Genomic DNA, 22,523 nt, shown 5'->3' with positions numbered 1-22,523 from the left:
GGAGGGCGTGGCCAAGAACGGAGCATGTCGTGACAGGATCCTTGTCATAAGTGGGCGGAGTTTGGAAAAGCGGGACGAGAAATTTGAAAATGGAGCGGAAAAGTGATTTAACTATCGCGAGCTATGTCACTTCCATGCCACGGACGACGGCGAAGGCGGACTTTGTGGACCGTGGCACCCCAGAGGGCAGTTCTTCGGCATTCTTCGCTGAAGTGGAGTCGATAGCCGCTGGATGGATGCTGGATTTTGCCTGCCGCTGCCTGTGCCGCCATTTTTGCGAGGGCAACCAGATCGACTTCGAGAGGAGCAGAGACCTGGCGCTGAGTAATTGCCTGTTTGACGGGATGTGGGAGGCTGGAGTTGTGGCCCCTTTGCTGGTGCTGGTGCCAGCAGACTATTAGAAGCTGCTTGTTTCCTCCCTCTTCGGCTTTCTCGATTTTTACACTTCTTTGCTTTATTTAGTTATAAATGTGCTGCTTTTTAAAAACAATCGTTTCTCGGAGCAAGTTTGCATATGTGGCTGCCTCTGTCTTACAAGGTGTCAACAATCCATAAACCCTTTTCCCCAGGCACCTTTCAATTGCAATGAAGAAATCCATTTTTTATCACAATTTCAATCATTTCTGTTGAATATTTGTAAATATTTGTAAATTTTGAGGTGTTTGTTACAGAATGACAAATATTTGAAGAGTTCTATTTTCTCTCTTCATTGATGTTCATTAGTGATTTATAGTATAAAGCAGTAGTGTCTAGGGTACCAAAATAACTATTTCAAATTGTCATATTGGGGAGGACAGACGAGTTAATTGTTTACTAACTAGCATGTATAAAGTATTCAGTATAAACTGCTCTGAAATGTTCCAATCCTAAATACAATTATTTGGGAGTAAATTCTATTTAGTATTATAGACAAGGTCACTGATAACCACACAGTGGCACTGTAGGAGCAAAATCATAACTGATACGTCTGCTTTCTTTTTTCAGCTGTTATTAAAGGGTTGGACAAAATAGAAACTCATCAAAGGGAAACAGTGTGCCTCTGTCAGCTGCTGACATGTATTGCCGAAGGTTGCATATTTGGTAAAATATTTTAAGCTTTGGCTTTGGCGAGAATTCTTAGTTAGATACTGGCAATCTAATGCTAACTTTGCTTATTTATAGAAAAGTATGTTCTTTTAACCAAAAATGCCTCTTGCAAAAATATATACAAACAGTCTACACATTTGTATCTGTCATTTATCTTTAATTGTTAAAATATAAATTAAAATTATTAGAAACAACCACTGTTAATAAAAGCAAAAGAGACCCAAAAATTTGGCAAGTTGATAGCAACAAACCACATGCTTTCTGAAATATGGCCTTGTGTTTCTTATCTGGCTCCATACTAGTGGCAGCTTCAAGTCAGCAGGATATTTTAGTATTTATAAACAAGTTATCCTTAACCTTGATAGGCTAATAGTGAGTATATCTTGCCAACTTACTACTTAACCAGTAACTTTATATAAACTCCACAAATACTGTGCACTCATAAACCTAGTCCAAGAAGTGTGCATTTGATGTCAGAATGGAACATATAGAGGCAAAAGATGAAGAAGCTAGGCTACATAAGTTTTTGGCTAGAGACTAGGCATTAGTTCTTGATGTGATTGATTGTATATCACAGTTTTTGTAATGTCTTAAGGAATTACAGTCTGTGAGCACAATTTTGATATAGTGATTACTGTTGCTAATTCTTCCATTTTAAATAAAGTCCATTTTAAAGTTACAAAAAATATATTATCCTGATGCTTGAATAGACTGCTATGGTTCTTGAATTCCTAGCTCAAAGAAAAATAATATAGAGAGTTGTAGGGCTAATCTTGTAAAATAATGCATTTAATATAAGTTCATGTTGTCTTTAATCAGGTATAAACACTTACCTTGTTTAGCACTATTGCTCTGAGCTGAGGACACTAGATAGTTTATTGTAGTTTTTAAAATACTGTTAACAATGAGTAGCAAAATAAAATTTAAAGGATCTTTATTCTCTGCTATTTGATTTGTAAGTTATATCCACAGTTTGGCTTGGTGTTTGACCAGGCTCTGTGTAACATGATATTAAAAAGCACCTGAGGGGTACCCTTTCAAACCAGAGATTTTCTAAGGTTGTTCAATCATCTTCCTAACCACCTCGGTTGAATAGTTGATTATCTCTATTAAGCAAGCTTTCTTCTGTGAACCAAAAATCAAAGGAAGAAATTGACTTCTAGTATAATGACTGATATATTTTCTATATGGAAGTTTTAATTTTTTTATCTTTAAAATACTTCGCTGCTATTTTTACTTCTTTTCATTTCTCTTAAGATTCTGATTTTGGAGATGACCAAACACTTTCACCACTGGAAAATGCTTTGTCGGTTTGGATTTCATTCCTAAAAACACAAAGCGAACAAGATAAATTGCATAAAGAAATCAAGAACTTAATTCAGATTCAGGTTTGTTTGTAGATCAATATATTTAGTTTGATTTGGAATGTCATGCAAGAAAATCTAGAAATTTGTAGTTTCTCATGGATCAGATCAAAATTTTCATGCTATAAATTGAAATAGGGCAGACAATGTTTAATAGTTTAAGGATTTTATTCCTATGTTAGAAACTACTTCAAAACAATCATGTATAGGCTATCCCCACAATAATTTCCATGGAAACTACCATTCACAAAATACAAAAGATGATTCTTTGTTTTCATCAAATCCATCCTTGCATCTTTAAAATTCACTTGGGAATTTACACATTTACATGAGTTTACAGTTAATTGGCAGCAGCATGAAATCTCATGACCATTTATAGCCTGTGGCAGTAAAAAGGAATGAAAGCTTACTGCAGAAACTCTAGCCAGTTGTGGAAAAGAAGAGCAGAGTTGTGTACTTGGATTAGTCGTGCTGGATAGCCAAAAAGCATAGGAGAGACTAGCACAAGGGAAATATGGGAAATGAAAGTGTTGAATAAGATACTTCTAGGATCAGTTCCAGTTATTACATTAAGGCAGCTGGACATACAGGAGTAGCGATCATCATCATCTGCTCCATTCCATAGGCCAAACATGTTTTTTTTACCATTATCAATATTGCTTGATTCACTTTACATGTGGAAACTCCTGTAGCCACACTGAAAATCAAGCAGGGAAGGGATGAAGCTGTCCCCAACAAATGACCCTGTCTGTAAAAGTTCTTAGTAGTAGCAGTGGAGGAGGATTTTCCTGTCCTCCGTACCAGTTAATGGAATTAGTGAAACATTTATTTGGATGGTGGATGTCTCCATTTGTGCTGAAGGAGAAGAACAAAGTAAATGGTTTATGGCACCATACATCAAGATGAGTTGCTAGAGGGAATAGTAGAGTTGATCATAACATTAAATTTCATAAGTTTTTTTGTTCCCAGATTTGTTATAAAGAATGGAAGTCATTACTTAAAAGTTGTCTCTTTGTAGGCAGTCGCTATATATATGGAAAAAGGATATTTTCAGGAGGCTGCAGAAGTGATAGAAAGACTTTTTCCAGAATCTTCCTCCAATGAGGTAGTATGTTCAATATCGAATTAAATTAGACAGTTGTTTTGAAGCCTTATGAAATAAAAATGCATGTGATATTCTTAAATGATCAATGTGCAGATTTAGTAAGCTGATTACACAGGATCTACTCTCTTCTAGTCATTAATTTACAATCTATGAAGGCATTAAAACTTTGGGCAAGCATCCCTGTGCCCCCAACCTGGTTTTGTGACTTTCAGGATGCATTACTGAAATCAGTGATTAAAAGCATTTAAATTCTGCAATATTTTTGTTGTTTTATCTTTGACATTTTGGACAGTAAAATAGATGCATTACATTTCTGGCACACTGAATTTTCAGTAAACTTATCAAAATGTCTAATAGTAAAAAAACTAAAATGTTCGCTTTACTGACTGTAGTTAAAGTACACCAGGCAGCCTTTTGAAATCCAACTATGAAAAGTGTCAAAAATAAAGTTGTCCTCCATCTAAATTTCACCCAATTCTATCAAAGTTTATGGAATTTAGATTGTGGATTTTTAATCTTGTAAACACCTGGAGTCACTGTGTGTGAGTTGGGAAGCCATGTAAATATGTTTAATAAAATAAAGAAAATTCATACTGGTGACATTGGCATAAGATTTTTTTCAGATCATATTTAACTACTATACGTTGTATAATTTACTGCAACTAAGATTCCTTCGCTGCTATAAAATCTTGGAAAGTGACACCATATATTTATTGCTGGGTGGGAAATCTAGTTGGAGGAAATAAACTTAGAGGCATAAAGAAAAAGAAAAATGAACACAAATCATGATATATGTAGGAAAAGATGTTTAACTGAGATGTGGCTATTTTAAAAAGAATACTATGGAATAGAGGAATGTAAAGGAAGATTAGAGGAGAGTGTTTGGCATGAGATGCATTGCTTTGGTTGCCCAGGAGTTTGACTAAAGAGAATTAAGAATCCTGAACTAAAGAAGCTATTATTGTTGTATCATCTTATCTGTGCACAGTTGTGTGAAAATTATAAGGAAATATTGAAAGCTTCTATAATATCTAACAAAAGTGAATTTGTTAGTATTAGGAAAGATAATTTGCATGTACTTATCACTCGTATTGTATTATATTATTTAGAATGGAATAATATAGATTTAAATTCCTACATTTTGGTTTCTGGAGGCAAAACTAATGTTCTACTTTTAAAATATATACCATTGGCAGGATTAGAAGCACAATATGTAGTATTTATTGTATTCTGATTTTCTTTCTTGTAGCCTTTAAGAATGAAGCTTTCTGCAATATCAAAACAAAAAGATCCATATCATCCATTTCTTCGATTTTTCAGTTTTAATCTTTTGATTGAGAAAATTAAAACTTATATCAATATTTTCTTGAAAAAAGAAACCAACAATTTTTTAATGAAGGTATGTTGAAAACCATAGTAAACTAGAATAAAAGTAATGCATACAAATTCAATTATATAAATGTTAATTATACAATTAATTATATATTTATAAGTGACTGAATGTCTTACTCATTAAAATATTGGAAAGTTTTGGAAACATTCTAATTGTTAAAACTGTAATACTATACAAACTACCGAATTTTAAATAACATCAGAATAATAGACCAACTGCATAACATTGCAACAATTCATAACTAGGATGGAATTATTTAAAGGATTACTTGTGTCTCTGGACTTTAAAGAAGCCTGCAGGACAGAATTAATTTCATGACAACTCTAGAATTCTAGCGATTCAGTCAATAGATACATCCAGATTTTTATACTCTGAGGCTTTCTTTGTGTTACTTTCATTACCCACCTGAGATGTTGACTGAATGTAGCCAACCATTTTTGCTTGCCCCTTGTTCTTCATATCTGGTAAACAGTTGTAGCTAGATCCAGGAGGTTATAAATTCCTCCTTACATAAGAAACCTCATTAAAGTGATTATTATTTTTGGAAGGGGGAATAATGGAATGATCATACTTGAATGAATACCATGCTGCTGAAATATGTGATGCCTGATTCATCTTGACTATTGGTCTGAATCTACAGGCTTTGCCTTGCTCTGGATATGATTTACAAGGGCTTATTGAGGTAGTAGCAGGAACACAGGACTTGTCTCTGATTCATTACATCATCCTGGGGTGAAAACACCTCTTCTGAACTGAAGCATTACACAACTTTAGCTGTTAAGTCTATTGCTGTCTTCATTTTACATTTTTATTAATCTTGTGTTTTAAATCATTTCTAACAGTATATGGTAAAAAGTGTTTTAGGACAACTGGAAAAGATATGAAAAGTAGTATTCCTTAAGTAAATGTTGCTGTTTTACAGGAAGCTACAAAAGAGGTGAAAACAAACAGTTCGGAAAACATAATGGTACCGATACAATGCAACAGTACAATTGAAACAAACAATAAAAATCATTTGAAAAACACACCAAGCACCCTGCTAAAGTATGACTTTTACCGAAATTTGCTAGTTTTATATCAATATGAGTACTTATCTTGGGGGGTTGCAGTTTTTTCTTTTCTTCTTTAACATATTCTGATAAATAAATGACTCTCTTCCTAGTTAATTTTTTTATGTATTGTATGTTAGAAAAGTAGGTGGATAGTGGAATTTAACAAAGAATGGTATTGTGTAAGGGGAGAAAAGTTTCACCAGCCATATAGATGTTCTCTATCATATCTCCTTTCTTTCATTCTCTTATAGATTACATAAACATTCCTGTTCCTTACCTGGTCGGACATTTTGGAAACCAAGGCAGATACAGATTTCCTCCATGCCCCAAAATATAAAACAAAAACCTCTTAAATGTAAGTTCTACGTAATTTCAGTATATCTGAACAGAATGGATATATTGGAAATATGAGGGGAATCAGATTTCCTTCCCCATAATTTATGCTTCAGAGTCCTGCCTTTCACTTAAAAAATAGTTTCTCACTGAAAGCAAAATATAGACCAAGGTATCAATGATCATTCTGTAGCCTGTCACCTCTGCCCATTGCCGCCTATCCCTGCCACCTGGAACAGGCGAAAAAAGGGGCACACTGAGGCAGCAGTAGACGGCAATGGACAGTGGTGGTCTCCGCAGCCTGGAATAGCTGATAGGCGGGAGGCAGATCCAAAGGCCAATCAGCTGCTCATGCTAAATCAGACTGCTGAAGCTGACCAAGCTGTTTGCTTTTTTGCTGCAAGGAGGCAAATTGCTGGGAGGCAGAGGCCGAAGGATGGGGGGCGGTGGGTGGGTATGGTTTCGGCAATATTTGCTCTATAAGATGCACAGACATTTCCACCCACTTTGGGGGGGAGGGGAATGCGTCTTATACACCAAAAAATATGATAGCATTTAGCCATTAAAAAGGGTTCAAAAAAGATGTGTGTTTTTTTTCTGAACCAGGTGAAAAAAATCTGCAAAATACTACAAACGCTCTACAAGATGAATTTCTGCTACCTTGTCGGAAGAAAAAGGTATAAACAAGAAAAGTTTTTAATGTATTAATATAAAATAATATTGGTGAGATTAACCAAAGAAATATTTTTCTAAAATATTTACCTACTTGCCCAGGAAGACTGCCATCTGTGAGTATGGTTTGATAGAAGATACTACAAGATAAAAGTCCCTTGTTATTTCCAATCCAGCATGACCATGGAGAATGGTTAAACCTAATGTAATAGGAAGAAATGCAGTGGTGTTCATGTATACATATTTATTTACTTCTTTACTGGCAAGTATTTCTTGATAATACAAATTTTGGGGGAGGTTCACAGTAAAAAAAAAGACTAATATAGAAGTAGAACATAAAAATAAAACCTAAAACAGTGAAATTTAATAAAGGACAGAAATTACAGTGGTGGAAGGCAACCTTTCCCAATTGTTCCAAATGTCTGGAAATCCAATTTGTATAATACGCAGCTAATATGTATGAAAACTGCTGGCTTGGTTTATTGGAATTAAAATCCAACAGATCTAAAGTCACCCCACAAATTATCTACAACATGTTATTGAAACTGTGATCTTTGCATGTTGCCCAAAAGTTGTGTCTAATATATCATAATAGTGTATATCTAGCCAATTATCAGTGAAGAAGCCAAGGTGCCTTTTCTCATTTGGCACTTCTATTACAGCTGGTTAGCAAAAGGAAACACAAAGAATTTATTCTGTTACATAATTCCCATACATTCAGACCCACAAGATACAAACATTTGTCAGTAGTTTTGGCCCCTCAGATTTTGGAAACTGGTTGTTTCTGGCTTTTATTGGCTTTATATTTCAAATGTCCCAAGTTCTTTGGCATTAATGATATGATATTCCAAGGAAATTGAATTTCCTAATACATATGCAGGAAAACTTTGTTCAGAAAAGTGTTAATGTTTCAATTTTATAATGCAAATCTAAATGCATATAAGCAGTATAGACTTCTGCTTTTTATTGTCCTGCTCCTTTCAAATAATCTCTAGGGAGTGTATTTTGATAGAGTGTAACGGGTTTGTAATTCAAATTGTAATTTTAAAAAATCATGAAAATAACTAAATTGATATTGGAAGTAAGACTTATGATAAATACAGAAATCAAGAAATTGCTGTAGCTTAAGAAAATAATATTGCTATAATATTCAAGTGGCTGTTTTATGAATATGAACAGATGTGTGTGTGTGTTTAGAAGTAATAAAAGTAATTTCTATTATTCCCCTGTAATTCTCACATCTGAAATAATCATTTGCTTTTCATAAAGCTTTTTATTCTTTATAATGGAAATAAAAGAAACAGTTCTTAAAATGCTGATTTCTTGTAAAATGCTATAGGCTTTAACTGTGCTTTCAAGAATGAGTGTTAATAGAAATAGAATGTTCTTTCAGCTAATTAGGGTAATGATTAAAGTGCTTGAAAAGATACATGTTGTAATATTTTATTTTAATTTTCTATAGCCATGGAAGTGGGAAGATGACCATAAATTAAAAAGTGGTGTACGGAAGTTTGGAGTTGGAAACTGGATGAAAATTCTTCAGAATTATGACTTTGGTAATAAAACCAATGTTATGTTAAAAGACAGATGGAGAACTTTAGTTAAATTAGGCTTGGTCTAAGTTATTTTTTCATCAGATTCTCACCTTATTTCTTACCTATTTATATTTTGATGATGTGATGACCTTATCAGGTGGTGTCTTGAATATAAAACAGGAACCAATTTATGCAATTATAATTCCTAAAATAGTTGGTTCTTGAAAACCTAGAGGTGATAGGATGTTAAATTGCAGGTCTATTATCTAGTTATCTGAATAAAGCTGCTTAAGACAAGCAAATTGATTTAACCTTTCATTCTGGAGAGCTTGTAAGAAATTCAGGCTATTACCTTGCAGGATCATACAAATACTGCAAAGTAGAGTCTTAAGCAGACAAGTTTAAGATTCATGTTGGATCTGTTTAATAAGGACATCTTCATTATTCTGTGCAAAGGGGACGGAGTCTAAATTTTTCAGTGCAAGAAATGCTTTAACCAAGAAATCATGCTTTAGGCATAGGAGTTTTTCTGCAACCCTTTCCATAATCTTTTTTATATGTCTCGGAGATGGATAATTTGGCTACCTGCAATGCTTTATTGAGTTAACTATTCAAATATGAACCCACTACATTTATGAATTTTAAACTTTGGGCAACACTGAACTGAAATGTAGACTGTACTTCTGGTAATTTAAAGAAATATATTGTTTTTAAGTTAAATTCAGAGTGCTGCATTTTTAATTTGTTAGCTATATTATAGTTTTTTGTGATCATTCATATTAAGTAACTTCTCCATTCTTAATCAGCGACTTCTATTTTCAACAATGTCCAAAGAACTACATAGGAGCTGTATAGTATTTTGTGGGAGCAATATTTTGAAGAATCTCATGGATATAGGCATTTATTTCAATATCGGTCTTGTTTCAGAAAGTCAACTTTTTTTTACAGATTTGGTTGTCATTTGATGTGAGGCTTTGACTAGTAATAACATTAGTTTTTATAGCCTTGCAAGGGATTCATTCTCAAATAGCAAAGAGTAGCTAATCTATCCTTCAGATAAGATAAGATAGGATAACCTTTATTGTCATTTTTTTTACTGTGAGCACACTGGTCCACATTAAAAATGAAAATCTGATGCCTGCTCTCAAAAAAAGTGTGTGTGTTTCTGTACATATACATACATATACATACTGTATATCTTAATCACTGTCCATTTTGAATACATAGCGGAACGAGGAAACTTGAGAGTTCACAAGGTTGATACTATATGGAACAAAGCTGAGACTGAATCTAGATGTTCTATTTCGAATAACACGAAGCCTCCTCCAAGAAGGTAACAAGGCAAACTGGTCAAGGGGAGGGTGTGTAATATCCTTGTTTCCTTCACAATCCTTTGTCAATGGCATTGATGCCAAAAATAACAAGTGCACCAGATTGATCCTTGCAGTACTGAGAATGAAATTTTAAAGCTTATTTTTCTCAACAGTATTAAATATCTATACTTCAAAATTTTAAATGATTCCATAGATAGAAGTCCTTCACTATAGTCATCATGGTGACTTTTAGATGATAATGCTGAGTGTCAATTTTGGATACCAGTTACAGTATCCTATCCTGCAATCTTCTTCTATTTTTTCCCCCTACCATGTATGGAGCTTTGCTATCTTTTTAATTCACATGGAACAGACATTCCCCCATGGCTTAGTCCTAGATTTGCCTTCTAAGACGCTGAGGGATTCTCTTTGATGCAATAATTAAGACACCAACCCCAAAACCAGGAGACCATGAGTTCTAGTCCTGCCTTAGGCACAAAGCCAGCTGGGTCACTCACTCGGCTCTAGGAAGAAGGCAATGGCAAATCACTTACCAAAAAAACCTTGCCAAGGCAACTGCAGAAATACTCTGGGTAGTTGTCAAGAGTCAAAAACTGATTTAAATTTATTCTTCCCTCCCCCCCACCCCCCAAAAAAGAAAGAAATGGAACTGTGATGTTACTAAACATACTTTTGGTTTAATCTCAATAACTTTCACTTCAAATATTTATTTTAAATTATAAATAAAGCAGACGCTTTTCAAAAGAATGAATGCCATATTACAGTTGATTTATGTAAATGATTATCCAGCTTATTTGTTTTAATGGCTTTTCACAATAATTATTAGTACTGAATTCAGGGAACACCAATATAACTTTATATAGTTCATTTAACTTTATCCATTCATACAAAAGACTGCGTGTAATGTCAAAAATTGATTCCTCATTTATTTAATGCTTAAAAGCTTTACATAGGTGCAGTGCTAGATTTTATACTTCAGGTGTAAATACATTCACTCTGCTATGTAAAAATAAAACTATGTACAAGAGGGCATGAACATTCTTCCACTTGCTGAATTTTCTTCCAAGTTCCATAGCAGGATGGGTTTCCAACTGCTTGCCAGTGGAGAATTGCATTCCTAAAATGGAATGGAAATATATTGGCTTAATGGTATAGATATTCCTTCATAAAATGTTAATATCCTATTAAGGCTGGGAATGGTGTAAATAACTTTCCTATTTGAATATTCTCATAGGTAGCACACAGTTACAAGAACACTGCAGTAATTTTCATTATCCCCATAAGAGCAAACAGCATTTTCTTGACTAAAAGAGTTGCAAACAAGTAGCAAATACGATGGAATGCAAACAGTGACATTTCTGGAACATAAAGATTCTTTCTCACTCAAGATTCTGGTATCTAGATGGTCTTGGAAAGAGGATCATAGTATACCTATGTGTCATTTTGAAATGGTTCTGAAGGCAAGGGAATGGCGACCCTTTAAAACAGATCTCCATGTGATCATGATAAAAGATGATGCTTTAACAAAATGACTCCTTAAGACAATGTCATCTTCATGTGACTCATTTAAGTCATGTCTCCTTTCCAACTTCCTTAGAAGCATTAAAATAAATGTGGCTGCTTTACAGAGGTGTTTGATTTTCCCACATATTTCTAAATATCTCTGCTGAATTTTGTGCAAAACATTCACAGCAAGTATTGATATTTCTCTTGCTTCTCTGGATCGTTTTCCAGTTTTTGAAGAAATGCAGGTGGAAGGAGGAATAGTCTCTGCCCATTCCAATATTAGCAGAACTCTTCTAATGGATATGTTTAATCTAACTATATTTGTGATGGTATGTGGGAACGACTTTGGGAGAAAGGTGGAAAAGTGCTGCCTAAGGAATGAAGAGGTAAGAATGGGGAAGGAGCCCCTAGCCGCATAGAGAAAGAGAAAAAAGAAATTCAGAAAGGATCCTTCCTTAAGTTATCAGCCTGTAAAATAGACAAATCAGTGATTTGTACTTTCAGACTTGCAAAATGCCATTTATGTAATCTTACAATAAAGTACAATAAACTCTGGTTATGTTTTTTATCTAATCTACGTGGGAAGGCAGACTTCTAGAGTTTTACTGAATCAGAGTACTTCCTGAATTTCCTGCTGGCTGCCTGCAATTTGGCAATTCAAATCCCATCAGGCTCAAGGTTAACTCAGTCTTCCAAGGTCAGTAAAATCAAGACCCAGATTGTTGGGGGCAATATGATGATGCTGTAAAGCACTTGGAAGGCTGTAAAGCACTGATGCAGTGCATAAATCTAAGTGCTGTTGCTATTGTTCTCTAACAATGAAAATACAGAAACTATTCACCCGGAATTCATTCCAAACTATATTTTGTATGACTTAAGATGTCCTATAATAATTAAAATGTGGCCACTAAATTGTCTTAATAGAATTATGAAGATAAAAGTAAAATGAAGTGATAGAACAGTAAGGCCAAGAAAATAAAGACTGAGATATTGGAAGCTGCAAAGTCTCGATGTAGCCAAGTTATGGAAAATAGATAATTTCCAACTGTAATTTGGTGGAATACAATTCTTGGATTTTCATGAAAAAAAACAGCCATTATTTTCTACACTTCTGTTTTAAAAATAACATGTGCAGGAGGTTCTCAACTTATGACCAGAACCAAACCCCATATTTTTGTTGCTAAGCAAGGCAGCCTGTTAAGTGAGTTTTGCCCCATTTTATGAACATTTTTGCCACTGTTGTTAAGCAAATCACTGCAGTTTAGTGAGTCATGCAATTATTAAGTGAAACTAGCTTCCCCCATTGACTTTCTTGGAAGCTGGCTGGTAAGGTTACAAATGATGATCACATGGTACTGGGACACTGCAACTGTCATAGATACATTGCCAGTTGCCAAGAGCTTGAATTTTGATCAGATGACCATGGGGATGCTGCAGTGGGCATAAGCATGAAAACCAGCCCTAAGTCACTTTTCAGTGCTGTTGTAACTTTGAATGGTCACTAAACAAATAGTTGCAAGTTGAGGGCTACCTGTGTAATATGCAAGACCAGATTCTTATATTTTTTCCTGTATACTATCTAGCAAAACCATATCCATACATCCAGATCCCCTTGCTTTATCTCTAGTTAGAACTGAGATGATTTACTAATGCAACTCTGTCAATTGGGTACGGTTATAGCAACCTTACTACCATAAGAAAATAGATTCAAAGAGATATTTTGGCCTCAATATCTTGTCTAAATTGGGGAAATAGGCTACATGAAGTCTGAGTGTATCTACTCACTGCTTATTCTGGTTGAGAAATACAAACAAAGACAAAAAGGCTTCAAAGCAATATTTGAACAAAGTACTAACTAACCATTGAAATGCACAGGCTTGGGGTGGGGAAGTGAGAAGATAAAGCTATACACACAAAACTGATTTTTTGAAGGAAAAATGTATATAAACCATGTGTTCGAGAATTTTTGCTACAAATTCATAAATGAAACAATATATAGATGCTAAGGACTTTATATTATTAATAGAGATTCAGATAAGAAATTTAGTTACCTATCAGTATCCGTGCCATCTCCAGGACAGCGATAGTTATCTCTGTGCATTGCTGGCTCCTGGCAGATTACACATACTGTATAGCCTGCTCGAAGGTACTGCATCCATCGAGCATATGGGCGAGTTTCCATAGAGCAATAAGGAGACAATGATTCTGTTTTAAATTCCACACAGTAACTCCTTTGGGGGAGAAGAGTTTGTTACTAATGCAAGAATAAATCTGAAAGTTAATTATAGCATATATAATCTATGAAGTTGTTAGCCAGACAAAGTACCATGGTTTACCTAAAGTTAAAAGTAATCATTAACCGCTATGGCTCAAACTCTGATGTGTAATTAAGACTACTAAAAAAATTGGGGGAGACTAAACTCCTTATGCCACAATCCTGCGAATATCAGTGAGCAACTTTCTGCTTGTTGAATAATATCTGCCAACCATTTTCTTAATAAAATACATTTGTCTTTCTATACCTCTTTTGCTTTCTTTTTGCCTTTTCCTACTCAGCAGCAGACTATCAGGATGCCACAGATTGCCTTTATTAATAGTAAGATATTGTCTAATTTCAAAAACCACTTGCAAATAATAAAGACCATACTTAGCTAGACACCCACAGTTTGCCCATCTCTATACTACATGAAAGATAGTGAGGAAGCCAATGACTACTTGGGATAAGCTCATTGGGCTTTTGTTACTAGCATTGGGAACTGCAATTCCCACACGTGGTTTTTTTAAAAAGTCGGGATTTTTTTAAAAGTGTTTAAAGCTTATATATAAAATGTATCATTCCTTACCTTATTTTAAATTAGATAAATATTAAAATGGCTTTTTGTATGTGTGTTTGTGTGTATGTGTAGGTAGATAGATAGATGATAGATAGATAGATAGATAGATAGATAGATAGATAGATAGATAGATAGATAGATAGATAATATTGCTCATGCTTTGTAAAAATTTCACTTTATTATAGGCAGTGCTATTTTTCAACAAATAATGCAGTTAAGACCAAACTAACTGAAGAAAAGTATGTGTGAAGAAGAAAAGCAATGGCAACGTAGGACTTTTCAGAATTATAGTTTTAGTACAGAAACTGTTTTAATCCATCTAGTATGGATAGTTATACAAAATTACCTCCTTCCAATTTGAAATAACTATATGTATATTAAACGTCAAGATTGTATGTATATATGTTTTGACTGAGACAAATTCAACAATTCAAAGAAATTGATCTCCAGAGAAAATGGTAAAAGTTTTACATTTTAGCCGTAATTACCTAGAATCTTCTGTTTCTAAAGACCACCTTGGATGTACAGCTGTCTTTTTTCTCTCTTTACTATATTCAGAAGTAGTAATGAATGCAGGAACTAGGAAGAACACAATTATTATGAAAATAAAATTTGTAAAGCTGGTGTTGCTATTTAACTAAGAGAGTAGAAGATATATAAAGTAATATAAAACTGGACAAAGTTAAAACTGCCTGCCCTATCCTTTGGTACAGAGTGATACTTAAAACTTTGTTAATCCATTTGAGTTTTCAATATTTCTGCATAAACATGATCTAAAATATGAATTGTTCTCTACACGTCCTAAAACTAGATAATCCTAGTTTAGAGAACCTAATTAAGGAAATAAACATATTGCTCATTTATTCATTAACAAAAACTATCAACATCAACATTTTTGTGTGGCAAAAATATATGAACTTCTAGGCTTATCAATTCATTTGAAGGAAAATTAGAGTCAGGTGTTTCAATCAATGGGATAAGTGTGAAGGTAGGAGATCCTGCCTTTTTTAAAGAACAGAATTCAGCATATTCAATATCAAAGTCTTATCTTCTCAATACAGGGATGTAGAAGTTGCAAAACAAAAAACTACAAATTAAATATAAGCTCCTACAGGATGCTAAAGAAAGAGTTCTGGGTTTACTAGACCACAGATTATATTATGATGTCTGTTTGATATGGTTAAAAGATTGGGTACTTTTAAAAACTCAAGTTTATTAGACCTTGAAGGTTCTGATTTAGGATTTGGGTGACATGCTTATTTTGGTACAATAAGGTAAAAGTTAAACCTGGTTTTCAGACTCATGTTATTAAACAATTAATTGGGCATATCTGGTAGAAATATAAAAGAAGATTGACTGACTTTTGCTATCATCCATGAAGCATTATACCAAAAAGAGATGCTATTAGATTCCAAATGGATGACATATCGAGGCTTACTAATATTTGAAGAAGATAGAAACGAGAACAATTAGTAAATAAAGGATTTGTTTGTGATTGGTTTAATTATTATAGAGCAGGGGTGTCAAACTCAATTTCATTGAAGGCCGTATCAGCGTTGTGCTTGACCTCAGGAGGCAGGGTGAGGGTAGCCAGCTATATGTCACTCATGTCAGGGGTGCCTGGTAGCCCGAGCTCTGCCAGCAAAAATGGGCTGTTTCCAGGGTGGCCCTGCGGGTCAGATCTAAGCACCCCTTTGGCCGGATCCAGCCCCCAGACCTTTAGCTTGATATCCCTGTTAAAGAGTTTTTGAAAGATTTAAACTTGATTTAAAAAAAAGTTTTGTGTCTGCAGGAGTTAAATCTGAATTTGACATGAATGTATGTTCTGGAGATGACCATCTGATTGCTAAAGTTTAAAAAATGTTACTTATGATAAATCTGGAAGATGACTTTGTTAAATATGGTAAAATGAGTGAAAATTTTTGGTTACAATATAATTCTAGACCAATGGGAGAATGTATGCGCCAATGGTTTAAAATTCACTGTGAATTACAGCTTGAAAGAAAGCTCTTATATGATGATGAACTGTTGGTATTTGGCTCTAGAGAAGCTGCACAAATGTATTAAGGAATTTCCAACAACAGGGATTTTCTTCTAGGTATTGTGGACAAACCAACCAGGGGTGAGTTTCTGCTGGCATTACTGCCGGTTTGGTGGGCGTGCGATTTGTGCACATGCCTGACATGTGCTCCGCGTGCATGCGCAGTTGCTTTAAATAGGTCTGTGTATGCGCAGAACATTAAAAATGTCAAAAAAACATGCTGCGGCAACTCGGGAACCAATTCTGGGGCATAGTGAGCCTGCCGTCCCTACCAGTTCTGTGACCAGTCACCATTTCCACTACCGGTTCGCCTGAACTGCTGCAAACCGGTAGCAACCCACCTCTGAAACCAACTGAAAAACATTTTGGGGCCTTAATTCTTTACATGGTGACTGCTGCAAGGATTGACTATGCTAAGTATTGGAAGGAAACAGGGATGCTCACTGTCGAAGAGTGGATTTTAAAACTGAATTAGCAAAGATGGCAAAATTAACCACTCTGATTAAAGACAATGGATTAATCAAGTTTATAAGACACTAGAAACCATTCAATAAGTATGCAAATTGTAAGAGAGAGAAATAGGAAGCATGTGTACCGTCTCCACAATCTTTCCCTTCATGAGTTGCATATTCCAGGCAGCCAGCTTTTTCTTCCAATGGAGGACAAGGCTCCCCACCATTTTTTGGCTCTTGTTGTACAATACGCGTACGCATCCGAAAGGTGGGTTTACATTGCTCTGCACAGCCACTCCAGTGATTCCATTCTCCAACAACACATGAAACAGCTGCAAAAGAATTATAAAAATACTGCCCCAACGAAACTCATGAAGTCATTTGTTACTGTCAAAGATTTATCTTTTCTCTATAAACATTTAGCGAAACTTAATTTAGTAGGTCACACAGCCTGCTTTCTCCTGAAGAAATAGATTAAGATGATCAGAAGTTAATAACACTGATCTGCCATTTTTAAAACTATTGTGGAAATAAAGTTGTTTTACAAAGCAATTTTCCACCTGCCTATCCATCTGGGCCCCTACTTCAATAACTTTCCTCCTTTTCTGTCTTCCAAAATAATACCCAAACTATAACTTAAAATATTCTTGCCCATAAAATAATTTTATGGTTTCATATTCATATGTTCTAATCCCATTTTTTTCAGCCTATCGCCTATAATATATAAGCTGTTTCTAAAAAGCAGTAGCTATATCAAAACATAATTTTTCAAATCATCTTAAAAGTCCACTTTTTGAATCACAGAAAAGGAACCACAACACCAAGCAATAAAATATTGGCATGGTTGATGGGCCTGTAATGATTTCCTTTACCTTCCATTTATATGGCCACCCATCTCATTTTTATAAAGTATGATACTAAAATGGAAGAAGGCAAGTTATATTGAAGTACTTTGTTTTTTCTCTTGTTTCAAAGCAAATAAAGGTGCTATCAAATTTAGAGTGAGGGCTAGCACGTGTTGTTACTTGTGCTGTTATTGGGTTCTCAAAAGCCTACATGGCAAGAAACTCTTGGACTTTTTGCAATTTATAGAAAATTTAGAAGAAAGCAGATGCCAGAAAGGAGATCCTTTCTGCATATTGAATAGTGCATGGCCATGTATCACGGATGACTAAGAGTCAAGTGGTCATGTGTGCATGCATGGGGGTGGGGCTCATGCAGGGGGCACGCGTGCATTGCCTTATGGATGTGTGCCTGCTTTCAGCACGCAGCAACAAAAAGGTTAGCCATCACAGGATTAAAACTCATTTTTAAACCTAAGATGACACTCAGATTTAAGCATAGTTTATATAACATCACCTTATAGTCAAGTTCCTGTATGTATATTTTCATATGTTAATATAGGTATCTACTTCATATTTGTACTCTAATCCTAAATCTGCTATTTCCCAAACATATGCGTCCTTAAGTGCCATTTTTCGGTTCTGATGTCACACATTCATCAGCTGCTTGAAATGCCTCCTGAAAAATCCAACCTCAGCTAAAGCAAGACAGTTTTCATTCAGTTAAGTCAATAGCCCATGGAAGAAAGAGAAAAACAATTTGAGGATTTGTTTGGCAAACAGGCATAAAGCCAGGTTATTGTTTACTGACATTTACAAATGCAGAGCATGGCTAAAATACATTGAATAAAAAATTTAAATTGGAATAAAAGTGAAAAGTTGGAACTTTGTCTTTTAACACACACACAAAAAGTGACACTCTTATCCCCATGTCGCCAAACCAATGATAGTTGGCTACCAATAATCTGCTCCATACTCCCCTCTGTTGTTTATTCTCAGACATATGTAGTTGGACAGCACAAAAAATAATTTTGGGTAGAGAAGAACAGATAAAAAGGAGGCTTAAGTTCCTTGCGCAAGCAACTGTAACATACAAATGTGCCCATAGTACCATTAAGAAGGAAATCCGTTGCCCCAAATTCTACCTTTGCTTTCTGTTTATCTCCAGCTAAGATCCAGTCCTGATTAAACACATCCTGTCTAAATAATTTCATGACCATGCATGAATGAATTCAGAGAAGCAACTTGCCAATCAGATTCTGCTCTTCTCTGACGTGGAATCCTTCCTCTGTGCTCCACAGATTAATCCATATAATCTATTTCACAATGCACCAATTAGAGCAGAAAGAAAGCTAGCACACGAGTCCAAGATCTGGTAAAGCAGACAGCCCCTAAATATCTGTGCCAACAGTGTAAGCGGAACTCATGATTAAGAAATATTTTACAAAATGAAAAGTGTTCCTTCAATTTGCCTTTTGAGCTGCAAAAATTGCCTCTACGATTCTCATTTGACAGGCATATTCTTATATCAGTTCCTGGTTCTCCAGCCATGCAAAAAGAATTAATTCATGCTTTATGTTCTTTTTTTTTTTTTTTAAACTGTTCCAATGAGAGGGCAAGGATTTTTTGTTTCTGTAGCTTGGATCTGGCTTTTAAAATGTACTTTTAAAAATGCAGACACCAATACTTCTCGTATACATTGACTATTCAATACTACATTATCAATGACTGAATTCTACAGCTAAGGCTGCAATCCTTACTATGTTTAGATCTTCCCTATTTTTATTTTAAAATGACTATAAGGTTGACTATCATGAAATACAGAGAGGGCCAGAGGTAAAAAGACAGGTGGGTCTTTTGAACTCTGTTATAGGCCCTATCATCGTGGAACTCACAAATCAAGTAATTGTACTGAGAGTAAGAAAATCACAAAAGGGAAGAACAAAAAAAAAAGGATTTTATTGGATTATTAATATGTATGATGTCTATAAAAATCTTGTGAAGTTTAGAAATAGAATAAGAGTTGGAAGGAACCTTGGAGGTCTTCTAGTCCAAGCCCCTGCTTAGGCAGGAGATCCTACACCACTTCAGACAAATGGTTATCTAACATCATCTTAAAAACTTCCAGTGTTGGAGCATTCACGACTTCTGGAGGCAAATGGTTCTAATTAATTGTTCTGACTGTCAAGAGATTTCTCTTTAGTTCTAAGTTGCTTCTCTCCTTGATTTTAGAGCCGAGGTGGCGCAATGGTTAGGATGCAGTACTGCAGGCCATTTCAGCTGACTGTTATCTGCAGTTCTAATCTCACCGGCTCAAGGTTGACTCAGCCTTCCATCCTTCCGAGGTGGGTGAAATGATCCAGACTGTAGGGGCGATATGCTGACTCTGTAAACTGCTTAGAGAGGGCTGAAAGCCCTATGAAGCGGTATATAAGTCTAACTGCTATTGCTATTGCTATTTAATTGTTTAATTGTTTATATCATATACATGTGGAATCACAAATCCAACAAAGTTATTGCATTCATACATAGTTACACACTTTAATAACTTGATTCAATTTGCAAAGGAATCAATTGCCTTCATTTTTAAAGTTTAAACCTGCCCTCCAGATACTCATTGAATTTTGCTTTTGTCTGTTTCCTTCCATTTTTTCCTTCATTTGAATTTCCATATTCATTAAAAGTCAGGAAAAGTGGGTGGGGTTTAAGTTTTGCATCAAGTTTTCTTTACAAAACTTTCCTTCCTTTGGGGAGCAGGAATAAGTGGGGAGGAAAAGGAAATAGCAGGGAAATCTGACTTCCCGTGACAGACTAGAGCAGAACAACCCACAATTTATGATTCAAGCTATTGGGGAATAACGGCTTGGCATTACATTTTGTGAAGACAATGGTTCTGTTGTCGAGATTCCAAAGTTGTGCAAACCCGCCCTGCACTTGCCAAGAAGTAGCCACCTATTTGGAGTATAAGAGATGCGTTTTATTCTTTATTCTTTATTCCCCAATTCCAAAAGCAAAGGTTAGTTCTCCTCGAAGACATTGGGGGACTGGAGAACCTCATACTTTCCTCTACTTCTAGGACCACTGAAACCCGCCCCCCACTACCACCAGGAGTGTTTTGGAGGCAAAGCACCCCAGCGTGGAACTTCCCTAGGCGGCAGGTGCTTCCAGGCGCTCGTTGAGCGCCGTCCCTTCCCAGCCTACCTGGGCACCCCTGGGCGTAGTCGTGGCAACAGTCGCCGGTCTTCTCGCAAGCCTCGTCGCAGAAGCAGGTCCCATAAGTTCTGTCCAGGCGCCAGCCGGTGGCGGTGCACGTCGGATCCCGGCCGGGACAGCAGCGCCTTTCCTCGACGCAACCCGCTCCGGCGAGGCGCCCGAGCGTCGAAAGCGCCACCAGAGCCAGGACGCCCGGGGCAGCTCCGAGGCCCATCTCCCTGCCTCAAGGGCACGGAATTCGCCAGTCCGGGGTGGGGGCGCCCTCGCGTCGGTCTCTCGGGCTGCAGGGCGAGCCGCGAGTGCGGAGAAGAAAGTCGGACCGCGAAAGTCCGTGCAAAGTGGCCGCTGCTCTTTCCAGGAAGGGCGGAATTCTGCGGGGCCGCGCTTGTCTCCCTCCCTCGGGAGAAGGCGAGGGATGCTCTGAGTCGCCGCCGCCCGTCCTTTCACAGCAGGGTCGGGACGGGCGCGGCTGGCAGAGAAGCGCGCCAAAAGCCAGGGGCAGCATCGCCCCGCCTCTCTCTGGCAGCCGCGCCTGACCTCGTTCTCCGGGTCCTCAGACTTTTCTTCTCGGACCGTTCATTCCTAACTGAGAAGAAAGCCTCCGCTCTGCGTTTATCTGGAAGGCACGTCATTTCATTTGCCCTTAATTAATTACAGAGTTTTATTGTTGCTCATATTTTATGCCACCAGACTTGAAATTTTGGGCCTGGACAACCTAGAACTACACCGACTAAGGTCTGACCTAAGCGTAGTATACAAAATTGTCTGTTACAGCGTCCTATCTGTCAATGACTACTTCAGCTTCAACCACAATAATACATGGGCAAACAATAGATACCAACTCGAGGTAAATCGCTCCAAACTCCATTGCAGAAAATATGACTTCAGCAACAAAGTGGTTAATGACTGAAATGCTCTACCTGACCCCTCAAACCCCCATAACTTTAACTTTAAACTGTCTACCGTGGACCTCACCCCATTCTTAAGAGGTCTGTAAGGGGGCGTGCAGAAGCGCATCAGCGTATTTACCATCCCTGTCCTATTGTCCCCATTTATTCATACCCAATTCCTGTGTTATGTCCATCTTTGTACTTATACCTGTTATTTTGTACATGTTTGACAAACTAACTAAATAAATAAGAGTTGGGTGGCTCTTTTTAACCTATGAAGCCTTCCCTTTAAAGTATGCCTGTTCAGAAAAAAGGCTGCCTGGAGTTTGCCAAGGGAGGGTGATTGTGATTGTCTTTCAGAATACAACCACTTTTCCAGCTGCCTCCTCAATGACATTCCAATAGTTAGGGATTCCTCCTGTGAGTTTCTTTAGGCCTGGAGAGATGTGAAGAGTCAGATAGCTGCAACGTATACAGGTGCAAAACACTTTAAAAATAAAATAAGCTTGGGAAAACCTGAATGAAATTTCAAGCAATGTGAAAATTAGTAGCAAAATAGCCTTAAAAAGAAATCAGTTTAAGCAACTGGAAGACAGATTCGCTTCTACAGTGGCTGAGTTCACACATGTTCAGACAAAGTATGGCTTACTTGTATGTGATTTAGAATCTATATAACACTAATGTTTTGTTTATTATAATTTATGGTTGTGAGTGAGATTAGGGCTGCAAATACCTTACATGTCCATCCTCTGGCAACAAAGAGTTGAAGTTTATATTTTTGTGGCCATTTATAAGATTCCATAAATTATGGAATCTTGTTATGCAAGGCGTAGCTTATTACAGTTTATATGATGGCGTCACTGTGTTTTTT

The 22,523-nt window shown here is 36.4% G+C and overlaps 2 protein-coding genes across 3 annotated transcripts; one reads left to right on the top strand and one right to left on the bottom strand.

The window, feature by feature from the left end:
• The first annotated feature begins 22 nt into the window (after window positions 1–22).
• TERF1 (telomeric repeat binding factor 1) lies at window positions 23–11,328 on the top strand. Of its 2 annotated transcripts, XM_014053142.2 has the most exons (11): window positions 23–324; window positions 985–1,080; window positions 2,344–2,474; window positions 3,469–3,555; window positions 4,805–4,954; window positions 5,871–5,992; window positions 6,252–6,355; window positions 6,940–7,010; window positions 8,468–8,561; window positions 9,768–9,873; window positions 11,109–11,328. In XM_014053142.2, the coding sequence occupies exons 1-11, from the start codon at window positions 90–92 to the stop codon at window positions 11,110–11,112; spliced, it is 1,200 nt and encodes a 399-aa protein (XP_013908617.2). In that variant the 5' UTR covers window positions 23–89; the 3' UTR covers window positions 11,113–11,328. The 2 variants fall into 2 exon arrangements, with proteins under 2 accessions (XP_013908617.2, XP_013908618.2); XM_014053143.2 differs by lacking the exons at window positions 9,768–9,873; window positions 11,109–11,328 and having other exon boundaries at window positions 26–324; window positions 8,468–9,254.
• On the bottom strand, window positions 10,502–21,225 carry SBSPON (somatomedin B and thrombospondin type 1 domain containing). Its single transcript, XM_014053118.2, has 5 exons — window positions 20,751–21,225; window positions 16,851–17,039; window positions 14,703–14,793; window positions 13,432–13,611; window positions 10,502–10,991 (listed from the first exon to the last, which is right to left on the bottom strand). Exons 1-5 carry the CDS (start codon window positions 20,974–20,976, stop codon window positions 10,874–10,876), a joined length of 804 nt encoding a protein of 267 aa, XP_013908593.2. The 5' UTR covers window positions 20,977–21,225; the 3' UTR covers window positions 10,502–10,873.
• Window positions 21,226–22,523: the final 1,298 nt, after the last annotated feature.

This window comes from Thamnophis sirtalis, unplaced genomic scaffold, assembly GCF_051295495.1.
Source record: "Thamnophis sirtalis isolate CommonGarterSnake01/CBP01778 unplaced genomic scaffold, rThaSir2_p1.2 scaffold_2, whole genome shotgun sequence".
In the NCBI taxonomy this organism is placed as follows: domain Eukaryota; kingdom Metazoa; phylum Chordata; class Lepidosauria; order Squamata; family Natricidae; genus Thamnophis; species Thamnophis sirtalis.
Note: the sequence above shows the minus strand (reverse complement) of the source record. Positions and strands in the feature narration are given on the sequence as shown.